Source organism: Prionailurus viverrinus, chromosome D1 (assembly GCF_022837055.1).
Source record: "Prionailurus viverrinus isolate Anna chromosome D1, UM_Priviv_1.0, whole genome shotgun sequence".
In the NCBI taxonomy this organism is placed as follows: Eukaryota; Metazoa; Chordata; class Mammalia; order Carnivora; family Felidae; genus Prionailurus; species Prionailurus viverrinus.
Genome location: NC_062570.1, coordinates 9,972,677 through 9,985,728, shown reverse-complemented (window position 1 = coordinate 9,985,728; position 13,052 = coordinate 9,972,677). Strand labels below are relative to the sequence as shown.

The following is a 13,052-nucleotide window of genomic DNA, read 5'->3' as shown; positions in this document are numbered from 1 at the left end:
TGGTCTCTGTACAGAAGCTAAGAATGCTCTGTTTCTTAACTCAGCAAACATAGGTGGTCTATGTCCTCAATGCATCACTATGCAAAAATTATAAAGAGAGAAGCCCCTGTGTCTAGGAGCTCAAAACCGAACCAGGGGTAGGTACACACCCACACACCTGCACACCCGCACACCCACACACGCTGGTGGGGTGAGATGGTTATGTATTTCCTGACAAGGGTATGCGTGCAGAGGAAGAAAAGAGAAGTGGCAGCTACTTGGTGGTGACAGGAGTGTCCTCCTTCCAAGGAGATGCGCGGCCTGAACACAGCCTGTTGGCCCAGTGGAAGGAGAGATGCTTCTTGCTGAGCAGCTTATCTTCCGAAAGTCAACCTACTATAGAAAGCTCTGGATGGCTTTAAGCCCATTTTCATGTCTCCTCTGTTAAGAACTCCAAGTAAACAAGCATGATGAACTCTTCTTTCAGAACGTCATACAACAGAGAATCTTGCTTCTTCTTTTATTTTTTTTTTAAATTTTAGAGAGAGACACACACACACACACATAATCTTAGGCAAATTCCACACTCAGCACGGAGCCCGACACGGGGCTCTCTATCCCATGACCCTGAGGTGAAATCAACAGTTGGACTCTGAACCGACTGAGCCCCCCAGAGAACCCAGGCGCCCCCAGAGAATCTTTCTTTATGACAATTGGCACGAATTGATTTTAAAGATGAAACTACTGGATAATCCTACCCTCCCATCTCTTTAAAATTAGCAGAATAATTTTTTTGAAGACTTTTGAATGTAACAGACACTGCCAAACGGTTAAGGAAACAATCATCACATTAGTGTCCAAAAGGCAGAGGAACAACCCTTTTCTCTGCTATACACTTGAAGGGACTTAGGGTGATAAGTTTTAACTTCAAACAAATAAAAAGGAACAACATGGTGTAATTTTAGCTTCTCTCTTCCAGAGGTCTGGGTTTGATTCCTTGCTCCATTCCTCACTAACTGTGTGAACATTATCAGGTTACCTAACCTCTCTGAATCCTATTTCCTTCACCTGTATAAGAGGGCACAATTGCTATTTCACAGTGACATCAGGAGTGTAAAAGGTAACAGTAAGGTCGTTCAGTCAGTAATGTCAATTCCGCCTTTCTCCTTCCTTTGAAAGTTTTTTTTTTTTCTTTTTAAATGCTTATTTATTCTTGAGAGAGAGAGAGAGAGAGAGAGAGAGAGAGAGAGAGAGAGAGAGAGGGAAAGCACAAACAGGGGAGGGGCAGAGAGGAGGGAGACACAGTATCTGTAGCAGGCTCCAGGCTCTGAGCTGATAGTTCATAAATGATAGCTCAGGGCCTGCCATGGGGCTCAAACCCACGAACTGTGAGATCATGACCTGAGCCAAAGTCAGACTCTTAACTGAATGAGCCACCCAGGCGCCACTCCTTCCTTCTAAATTTGTAAAATGGTTACAAGAATTTAATACAACAATTAGCCTGCAAATAAATACCGTTTTGTTCTCAAATATTATTTAATGTTTCTCCGTTAAAATTTTAGGCTGATGGTTTTTGATGAAATACACCTTATATTTAATATACTTTGAACATATTTAGAATATGCTTTACATTTGGTTCGTTCCAACATTAACATCATTAGATATGCTGCATGAGACAAAGAATAAAATAGCAACAATAGCAGGGACGCCTGGGTGGCTCAGTCAGTTAAGTGTCCAACTTCAGCTCAGGTCATGATCTCACAGCTTGTGGGTTCAATCCCCACGTCGGGCTCTGTGCTGACAGCTCAGAGCCTGGAGCTTGTTTTGGATTCTGTGTCTCCCTCTGTCTCTGCCTCTCTCTCACTTGCACCTTGCCTCTATCTCAAAAAATAAACATTAAAAAAAAATAGCAATAGCAAAGTGTTGGTAAAAAGAAAAAAAAAAAAAAACCCAAAAACCAAACAAAAAACATTGTAAACTGTCCTGAGCATGATAAAGAGAACAGCTTTTCTAATATCATCAGTCCTCATGCTTATATCCCAGGCCACTCTTGAGGCTAAACAAGTTTTTTTCCCTTTCAAAGATCAGTCATTTTAAAATAATTTTTTTTTTTCAGCCCCATGTCACAATATAAAATGTATACTTCCTAATAAAAATATTTCATGCACTCTTCTTACTCTACTCATCATTTTTCCGGTCAAAGGCTAAAGCTGAACGTTAATTTCTATTTCCCAAATTTCTTAGGTTGCTCCTCGCGTATGAAAGTAGTCTAAGCTATTAGGGCAAAGCATTACCTAAATGATATGGTGCTGGAAATGAGTACTAACACGATAACCAGGATGTGCTGTTCCTTCTCAGTCACCGCCTCTTAGGAGCTGTGACTTTTTAAATGGCAGGATCATGCTGTGCCAGACCAAGTGTAACACATTTTCCTGGACAACTTTCACGTCCAACCTGGATTACAGCAGCCTACTGTGGACTTGGTGTGGATGGACAAAAAACACATTTTTGTGTGACTACCAATCACAGGAAATAGGATGGTAGGTTTTAGCGGTCTACTTTTTAGGATTCTTGCAATCACTGAGGGGATTAAACAGATCTTTCTGGAACAAGGTAGGGTGTAACTATTCAAATGGCATGCTCGGCACTGTAGACTAAAGAATGTGTCATTATAATAAATAGATGGATGACTAATGTCCCAGGGAGGCAGACGTTACCAGTTTCTCCAAGAGTGGCAACAGACAATGATCATGTCCAACTAACTGTAATGACTTTTTAGACCTTACGTTTATGGTCTTGATTCTCGTGATTTTGTGCTCTTTTAGGACCATTAAAATGAAAATCATGTTTTCTCCTATGGGAAAATCTTTACTGCTCCAATAGGAATGTGCCAGTTATGGACAGACTGTGTGTCCTGTCCACACTCCCACACCTCCAGTTCCCCCCTCCCCCTCCCCAATCCATATGTTAAAGCCCTAACCCCCAACACAACTGCATTTGGACAGAGAGCCTTTCAGGGGGTAATTAAAGTTACATGAGGTCCTAAGGGTGGGCTCTGAATCCGAAAGGACTCCTGTCCCTCTAAGATGAGGAGGAGACACCAGGGATCTCTCTCTGCATATGCAGAACATAAGCTGTGTGAGGGAGGGCACACAGAGAAAGCGGCTGAGAGTTCTCATCAGAAATCAACCCTGATGGCACCTTGAGCTTGGACTTGTGGCCTCCAGCACTGTGAGAAAATACATTTTTGCTGTTTAAGCCCCTCAGCCTATGGTACTTTGTTACGGTGGCCCTGGCCAACTACAGGATGCCTTTCCTTACAGTTGTGGAGGGCAGCCTCTAATCAGTAAGCAGAGGAGTACTAGGATGAGTGTTTCATTCTCGTCTACTTACAGTTGATAGAAACCTGGAGCAAAGGACTAGTAGTTAGGACTCGTGAGAGAAAGGCAGAACACGTATTGTCTCCAAATTGTTGCCTGTCGTCAACTAGATGTTAACATCTCTTGCAGAGTATATGGCAAATATAAGTACTCTAAATTATAAGATAGGAATCTCACTGTTTCCCAAGTAGTAATAATGGGTACTTTATCACTATACCATTAATTCTTTACGGGCAGGGACTGTTTCCTGGTACAGAAGAAGTACTCTATCTGCTGAACTGAGCTGCAGGTAGAAGTTAACTAATTGTATCTTTGTAGCAAACTTATGAAGTAGGTGCTGCTATTTCCAGTTTATATTTCAGGGCACTGCAGGATATGGAACCCAAGGTCTGTGTGATTCCACGGCTCGTGCAATCTCTGCATGGGATCATGTTGTTTCCTTAATTTCTTATCGTTTCACCAACTACAACTGATTTCTCACTTCTTTATTTTAAAAAGAAATTTTTTTTTAATGTTAAATTTTGAGAGAGAGAGAGAGAGACAAGAGTGGGGGAGGAACAGAGAGAGAAGGAGACACAGAATCCGAAGCAGGCTCCAGCTGTCAGCACAGAGCCCAAAGTGGGGCTCGAACTCATGAGCTTTGAGATCATGACCTGAGCTCAAGTTGGATGCTTAATCACCTGAGCCACCCAGGTGCCCTGATTTGCCACTTCTTTAAAACAATACAACAAAGAATTAAAGGGAGAAGCCTCTACTAAAACTTTGAGCCCAGGGAAATCTATTTTTTTTTTTTAACAAGTTCAACAAACCATGAGAATGTGAAATCTCCTAGGGAAGGGAGCATCTTCTTGAGCCCAGTGCCTGCTGCTTAGCATCCAGAAGGCACTCTGGACAAGCCTACTGAACGAACACTGAAGACTTCTACTTCAATTAGATACATTTTTAAGTCTCGGTAAGTAGCTTTCTATGACAATTTGGGTCAGTGCTTAAAATGAAAGTAACTCATGTGGTGCTTGGTAATAAAAAAATTATCTAACATAAGAAGCTACATTATAGATCTGAACTCTCAGCCACATCAGACATAACTTGAGCTCTCCCAGGGAATCTTCTTTAAGCTTTGGTAAGAAGGGCGATCATGTGCAGTAATACGCACGTGCTCAGGGTCAATCATTTACATAACCCCATCCCCTGGCCTGTGTACTGTGAGCAAGAATGAAGAGACCTGGGAGGGAAAGCCTGCCACAGCTTTGGGGGGGGCTTTCCTGCTTCCTACCCTGCTCCCTGTCAGCATTTCCCAGAGGGGAGGGGTTACCACTACACCTCACTGTTACTCCCCCAGCTTAGGAATTTTCATTGTATCCCCCTCCGGTCTTGAAAGCAATACCATTCAACTCTGGAACTTTGAAGGATTCCAAGCGCTCAGGGAGAATCTGACCCAATATTTGGAACTCTGTCCATACGTGACATCAGTATCAATATTCACTAAAGTATGTATAACAGTGTATACACCATTTGCCTACTAAGATCAAGACGATCTTAGTTTTGTTAGGTCCTCCCGCCTCACATGTTGTGTAGAAGCCAATGCAAAATTGTACTAAATTCTGTAAACTTTGTTACACTGCCAAACAAGAAATATATGGCCAGAACTTCTGCTCCTACTTGTCCTCTGAACAAAGCAGGCACTCACAGAAGCCAACGGGAATCCTGGTAGATCATCTGAATGAACCATTCCTCTCCTCAGCCTCTATGTGGCTGATTTCCCAGCTCCCTTTAGCCTCGGCCTCTATCCTGGGATCCAGATCCTCTTCCTCTCAAGCAATGGAGTCCGGAGTCCGTGCCACCCCTGACTCTCCCAGCCTCGGGCTTAAGAAAGGGATCATTTCTAAGTCATGGCTGTTCCTTCCTCCCTACCATTTATTACTTTATAAAATAAACATTTACGGAACACGCTCTAAGTGTTGCACAATTATCAACTAATTTAAACATTAGAACATTCTATGGTTACTCCGTTTTATAGATTTGGAAACTAAGGCACAGAAAGACCTTGAGTAACCTCCTGAAGGTCAGGTAGCAGGAGGTGGCCCAGTCTGGGCTTGCTCCATAACAACTGCTTTAACCACCGTGTTACGGTGCCTCTGCAAACCACAGCCGAGGGCGTCCAGTGCCCCCACCGGCAGGTCTTAGGTCAAGCCTGCAGTATTTACTACTCGTCTCCCAACTGCTCTCTCCAAAGTTCTTCTCTTCCCTGTCCAATCTTTCCTTCCCAATGATGTCACTGATTAATAGATTAAAGCCGGGATATGATTTTATCACTTTCCTGCTGAAGTCTCCCACCGTTCCTCCTAATTTCCTGAACTGTAAGTAAACTCTTTACCTTGGCATTGGAAGCCCTTCACAGCACGGCTCCAACTTTTTCATTTCGCTGGTATGCTTCGGTTCCGGTGGGCTACTCGGAGCCTACCCTGCCCTTGCACACTTGAGTACTTGTGCTCGAGCTGCTTCTGCGGCCTCCATACCAGGCCTCCCACTATCCCTACCGCCCCTGCCCCCACCTCCACATCCCCGAGGATTCCAGATCCGTCAAAATGCTGTCTCTCCCATGAAGCCTTTCCGTTCAGAAGTGTCACTTTCTCCTCTGCCCTTAGTTCTCGTCCTGCATTTATCTCTTTCTGTTTCGAATGACGGTTATTTATGATGTTGTCTTACTTTGCTTTTATACTGTAAGGTATCTGAGGCCATGCCTGGGTTTCGTACATCCTATCCCCTATCGTACCTAATAATAGGAACCTGCACGCAGTGAATCTGCAATAAAGATCTGTCACATGGAATCAACTATATAGGCCCATTACATTAATTCTCACAATAAGTCAGTAATTAAAAAAATGAGAAGTCTTTTAAAACAACTGAAATAAAATTAATCCTTAGAAATAGGAAGATGTTAAAACATTTGAGAATCTAATGATGACAGGCAGAAACTTTACAGAAAAACAGGGGAGAGGATAAATCCTAACCCTTTGTTGTACTACAAGATGAAAAATGTGTCAAATATATGAATAGGCACCTGAGAGATGAGACCACTGGCTAATATGGTGTTACCTTGGCAACTGTTTGTTCAGCCACGGTACTGGGCCGACGCTGGCGGGCATCCAGTCTCTGCTCCACAGGAAAGCTGCTCCTGTGTGATTTCAGACGCTCCACCAACAAGTAATAAATGGCAGCAAAGTGGTTATAGCTCTTGTTCTGTAAAGACTGAAAGAGAAAGCAAGTGCTGAAGTCAAAGAAGCATGAAAACCAATCCAATGATCTACATCTTTCTGAAAAAGGAGGGAAGAAACCATGTGTTCTTAAACACAATGAACAGTGTGTCTCAAAATAAAAGCTGTTCCAGAATTTAAAACGAGGGGTGCCTGGGTGGCTCAGTTGGTTAAGTGTCCAACTTTGGCTCAGGTCATGATCTCGCGGTTTGTGGGTTCCAGCCCCATGTTGGGATCTGTGCTGACAGCTCAGAGCCTGGAGCCCGCTTCGGATTCTGTGTCTCCCTCTCTCTCTCTGCCCCTCCCCTGCTCATGCTCTATCTCTTTCTCTTTCTCTCTCAAAAATAAATAAAAATTAAAAAAAATTAAAATGAAGGAGAGTTTCCCATATTGATTACATAAAGGGTGATACTTTTAAGTGACTCGCCCTTCTACATTCACAGGCTCCATTTATTTCCCTGCATCCAGAAAAAAATACCACCACTTTCTCACGTAGGGAGTCTGCAATGGGGTTGTGCGGTTCCGTCTCCTAGCTGTAACTATGGTGTAAAGTCAGTTAGCAACCTGAGCTCAGAGGCTCTAATTCCTTAACTTCAATACAAGTCCAAACTATTGCAAACTCTGAAGTGAATGATTAAAGTCTTTGGGGAAATTCCTGGTGATTATTTTGGGCTGGACAGTAACATTTGGATGGGAGATTGAGAGACACTGTGTCTCCGTTGTTAGGCAATTTTTTCCCCTTGTTTCTGCAGTCCCACCCTCTTGAAAGCTTGAAAATAAAGTTGCTTCCCAATTTTTCACACCCCTCGCCGGCCAGCTTCCCCAGGACACCAACGGATGGAGGAACAACCGCTCCCCTGCTTCTCACCCCGCCCGACAGCCAGCGCGGGCGCTGTGCAGGGCACCTCAGACGCAGAGCACCCCTGACAAAAATCACAGGCCTGTGGGACTGCACTTACAGCTGCCATTCAAAATCTACCTCACGGACAAGGACACAAACACATCGCTGAGCACATGATGAGCCAGGCAGGAAAGCCAGTCTGGTTTTGCTTAATGGCAGCACGGTTTGGAGCACTTGATATTCGTAAGAAGCATTTTGTGTTCTTTCTTGCTGTGCTTCCTCCATAAAAGCACTGTTTTTTCCTGTTGTGCAGGTAATAAAAATGTATTTCCCTATGGAAACGCTACCTACTAAAGGGCAGAAATCAAAGGGATGAGGAACTTCCAAGATTCACGACTCTCTCGGTTCTATGACCCAAAGAACTTCCAATTCTGGAATCCACCTGTTTTTGCCTTCTCAGTTTCTCCAGTTCACAACCTAAATCCTGAACCTGATTCCTACTCTTGTGGTTTCCTGTTCAGCCCTCAGCCTTGTTCCCTATCTGTATGTATATTTATTCTCCATATAAAGTAGCTTATGACTTGGATAAAACTCTACCCTTCATCTTACAAGAAATTTTCTACTTTGTTAAGTTCCCATCTTTGTCTTTTTTCAAACCTACATAAACTACCTCTTGATTTTTTGGCAGATGGGGCAAAGGGAAGAATTTATATATTGAATAAAGAAGCAAACATGAAATAGCCTGATTATAATCCTCAGGGAAAGCTGGACACGCCGAGGTGATGGGAATGGTCATGCTCGAACACCAGGATGGTGGGTGTGGGCACAAGCTTTCACGTTACTGAGCACAGAAGAATCCTAAAATATCTTCAGTCAAATCTCTCATCACTTTACCTCAATGGTTTTCTGCTGATCTATTCCAAGGCTGTGCATCAATCGCAGAACCTGCTCATTAAATTCCCCAATGGATGGCTCATTTTCTTGCCCTTGTGGATAGAGAACAGGTCTCTGAACAGGAACTTCTACAAGCATCCATTTATGCTCCTTGATTTGAGCTATGGTTAGCCGTTTGGACGGGTCTAGGACCAACATCCTTCGAATAAGGTGCTCACAATCTATGGAAACACAATGTTACAAAAGTCACATAAATCATCTTGTACTTCAGGGTATTGGCTTCAGTCATGTGACTTTGTACAACAGCATTAATCTCTGTATCCTCCACAGTGCCCACTGGAAAGCAGAAGGACAAATGAATACATGAAAGCCAGTTGTATTTGTCAGGTTCACGTGGTGAGTGTTGACACAAAAGTAACCATCACGTGAATGAATACTTAAGAAAAACAGGAGGCTGTAGGGCTGTCCGATTCTGTGCTAAACGAACCCTTCCATCGTATTTCTCAACTGAAAAGATCTAGAGGTGGACTTAGATTCTGCTGAGGACAAAAACAAGCCTTCTTCCTAGAACGAGCACATAAATGGATCCTGAGCCCCTTCTGAGGCTGATACATTAAGGGTAAGTGAGTGAGGCGAGAGCTCTCTGGCGGACTGTTGATCTCCTCTCCCCGTCGGTGTAGCTGAGAGAAACGCACGTGAAGCGTTATTTACCTGTGATTACATTTCAGAAACTGCACTGCTGTGACTCAGGCAGCAGCTAATTCTCAGAGCCGACACCATGCTCTCTACCAGCCACGTGACCGGCCTTATACCCTTCACTAGGCGCCAGACACCCCGCAAGGTGCTTTACAGAGATTAATTCAATTAATCTTCACAAGGCTCTTACAAGGAGCCACTGTTGTTTCCATTTTAAAGACCGAGGAAGCACAGACAGGTGACATCACTTGTCGATGTCAGACCGCCAGTAAGTGGTGGACTCGGGATTAAAACCAGGCAGTCTGGCTCCAAGGTCTGTGCTCTTAAGTATCGGAGCTTCGCTTCTACCATCTCACTAGGAGTGACAGAGTTCAGGATGGTCACCCAAAGCTATGGAGTAAATGGAACTGCGGCAACAACCCAGTCGGCTGCATGCAACCTGCCAGCCCAAGACGGGGAGGGGTCAGGGCAACTCCTCTCAATTCAAGAGCTTTGCCAGTTTTTAATTCAATTAAAAAACTCAAGTTTTCAACTTTTCACCGAAAGATACGGGAAAATGTACTTCATACTCAGAGTGAAATAGTTGTGACTCTGTCTACAAAGTGCTTCTCTGAGTCTAAAATAAACCTGGGACATTTATAGACCCAGAGCACATGCGAAGACGTGCTGTTCTTAACCTGGAAAACTTTCCGTTTTCAGTCACAAGTAGGAAGGCTGGAGCGTCGCTCACCTACATGGAGGGGGCAGCTTATTTCTATGGCTTCTGAAGTGACTCAGTCACTTTGTATGGCACCAAACTCTTAGAACAAGGGAAGCCTTTCCCAGGCATTTCACTCAGAGCACAAAGTTTGGAGAGCACATTTCTAAGAGGAACAAGTTTGTTACCTTCGGACATGAAATAGGGAATCCGGAATCTTCCTTCTAAAACTCTCTGCCTCAAAATTGGAAGAGTTGGTCCATCAAAAGGCAGAGCTCCACAGACAAGGACGTAAAGAACCACTCCCATGCTCTAGGAAAGAAGACAGCGCAGTCACTTTTCCTCTGAGAACTTTAAACACTCTTTGTTTTCCTAAACATCCCCGGGGCCCTTAAGATCATTTGGGCTGAAAAATTCCGGTTTGGATTTACTACTGTCTCAGAATTTGAAAAGAAAAAAAAAAAAAAAAAAAGAAAAATCGAAAACTCAGACTACTGCAATAAAATATCCTAAAACAAATACTCAAAGATCTGAATTTAATTTCTTTTGATTACTACTTAAAATTATTGCTGATATTAAAGTAATAACATCTGCCCCTAGAAATTCTTTCCTAGAATCAAATTCAAAATGCTCGAATTACAGTCCAGTGGGCGGGAAAAGTATGAACTACGGCCTATGTGTTAGGTACCAAGAGCTTCGGCGATGGGCCCAAGTACCAAGGGTCATTGTCACAGATGCACTGAACACGGCAAAGCAAACAAGTACCCAGATATCCAGCTGTGGTCCTTCATACTGCTGCCCTTCAAAGACTTCAGGGGCCGCATAAGGAGGGCTGCCACACCATGTTGCCAGCAGTTCACCACTTTTAAAGAAATTTCCAAAACCGAAATCTATTGGGATGGAAATAAATGTTACTTTCATCTGTGTTCTCAAACTATACTGAGTTTCTTGTAACAAATTTTACAATATGCTGTATCAACGATAGCACTACTATTCGCTCTGTGAGGAACAGCATTGATCTTGTGATGTGTCCTCAGCACGGAGCACAGTGACTAGCAAATATCAAGTATTCAATAAATATTTGTGGAATGAACGAATGTATAAATCTATCAAGTTTTTTTCTCCAAGACAATGAGTGAGAGGCTGGAAAAAGACTTTAGGTCATGTATTTTTAAGGCCGAAAGAAAATCCATTGGTGTGGACAACCAACTTGAATTAGAAAATCTTAGAATTTCAATTACTCCATGATTAAGAACTCTTTATCTCCTTTTTTTTTTTTTAAGTTAAAGTTTTTTTTCAGTAAGTTCTATGCTCAGCATGGGGCTTGAACTCATGACCCCGAGATCAAGAGTCACATGCTCAACCTCGAGCCAGCCAGGCGCCCCATGAGCTCTTTATCTTTTATAGTCTTTAAGGAAAGAAACAAATGAGTAAAAATTTAAGATCTTTACCTAAACACAACGGCTCCTCCGTTACCCAAGGTAGCAAGATCTAGAACCTCTTAAGGCAACTGAGTCCCGTGTTTCTCAGGTCACAATTCTTTAAGAGTTGGCCCATACATTCTGATTTAAGCAGATGTGCATCTGAATAGCTCATTATCATGTGATGGCTCTCTGGCCCAGCCAGCCACAAGACACCTATCACTTACTCATTTACAGAATGAGCGGCATTATACCTCAAAACAGTGAATGGCCTTCCCTTAAATAACATTAGTCATACTCAATCTATAGCTTTGTTACACAGCAGGCACTCTGGCAACACTACTCAGATGCCTTCAATATGCACGAAAAGACCAATTTCAGTGAGTTTCGGTATAAATGCAAGCTTGTGCCCTTTTGCTAAGCCTTCACATATCTCGTGTTCTTACTGCGGAAACAAATTCCTGTTATTTTGTAAGTTACAGGAATACTGTCTTATGTCGTAAGACTCCTGACCAGAGAACACTGCCTTAGAGTGACAGAAACTGGCTCTACTCCTGGCTGGTGTAGGGTGCTGCAGGGATAGTGAGCTTTAAAAGGTGTCCCCATGACGCCTGGGTGGCGCAGTCGGTTAAGCGTCCGACTTCAGCCAGGTCACGATCTCACGGTCCGGGAGTTCGAGCCCCCCGTCAGGCTCTGGGCTGATGGCTCAGAGCCTGGAGCCTGTTTCCGATTCTGTGTCTCCCTCTCTCTGCCCCTCCCCCGTTCACGCTCTGTCTCTCTCTGTCCCAAAAATAAATAAACGTTGAAAAAAAAATTTTTTTTAAAGGTGTCCCCATGAGTACTGGATCAAATCTCCAGTTCCAGACTCACTGGCTGTGTGACTCTGTATCAATCTCTGTGAGCCTTGGTTTCCCCATCTGCAAAGTTGAAATAATAAACATCTGTAGTTGGCAGGTTTTTGTGAGGATCCGGTGACTTAACATCAACTCGCACTGTTCACACTTGGAGACCACGGCATATTTGAGTAACTGCAGGCAAAGCGTTCTCTTGGCTCACTGACATATAAACTCGTGGCAAGCAGTAGTGACAGTCAACAACAGTCACAACCCCCAACACCACAGCTTCACAGCAGAGCACAATCTCTCCAGTTAAGGAGAATGAGAGCAGATTTCCGGTTTTCCTGCTTTTCTAGCTTCAAGCCCCTTTGGTAGACGACTCAACTTCCCTGAACTTAAATTTCTTCATCTATAAATGTAGTGATAATCTACCTACCGAGACAGGATGCTGTGAGGATTAAATGAGACGAAACACGTAAAGTGCCTAGAGCATGGGAGATGTCAAAGGTCAGCTCCCTTCTCTTTTCGTGAAGCCATCATTACGAACTACCGCCTTTCAGAAACAAAGGTTCTGAGAAAATATACAGGAAGGACAGGGCAGTGGAGAGGACTGAGGGTTCCAAAGACAAGTGAGGGTCCACGTGGGGAAGAGCCTCAGGCGCCTTCCAGACCTGGTGGAACACTGGCATCCAAGAGTACAAACCAGGCAGGGCGAACCTCTCCCTTCACCATGGGACCACAGTTCAGTCCTACACTCTGCTTTCCCAAAGGACCGTCAGAGAGGTCTTACCTTCTCAACTCCACCTCTATGACTAACTACTCATACCACATCATAACCCGTATGTCCTTATTGATGTAGGTTTCTAAGTTTCCAGAAAAGCTATACTCTCAAATGAGTCAAGGACTAGAAATTCCAGTAACATTTAAAGAGGAAAATGTTAACTTCACTCACGTATTAAAGCCCAAGAAGCTCCAGGATGTGTGTCTGGAGATCCTGAAATAGGTCCAATAACTGTTGTACTTTAAACTTTAATCACAGGAGGAATTTTAGGCT

At 43.5% G+C, this 13,052-nt stretch overlaps 1 protein-coding gene across 3 annotated transcripts in view; it reads right to left on the bottom strand.

Annotated features, from left to right (window-relative positions):
- SIK2 (salt inducible kinase 2) overlaps nt 1-13,052 on the bottom strand; it is a 159,473-nt gene that overhangs the window by 17,353 nt on the left and 129,068 nt on the right. For all 3 annotated transcript variants that reach the window (XM_047877793.1, XM_047877792.1, XM_047877794.1), the window contains exons 5-8: nt 10,507-10,631; nt 9,930-10,053; nt 8,349-8,569; nt 6,456-6,608 (exon numbers count right to left, since the gene is read on the bottom strand). In XM_047877793.1, the coding sequence (XP_047733749.1) occupies nt 6,456-6,608; nt 8,349-8,569; nt 9,930-10,053; nt 10,507-10,631 (623 nt within the window). The remainder of the gene's footprint in view (nt 1-6,455; nt 6,609-8,348; nt 8,570-9,929; nt 10,054-10,506; nt 10,632-13,052) is intronic.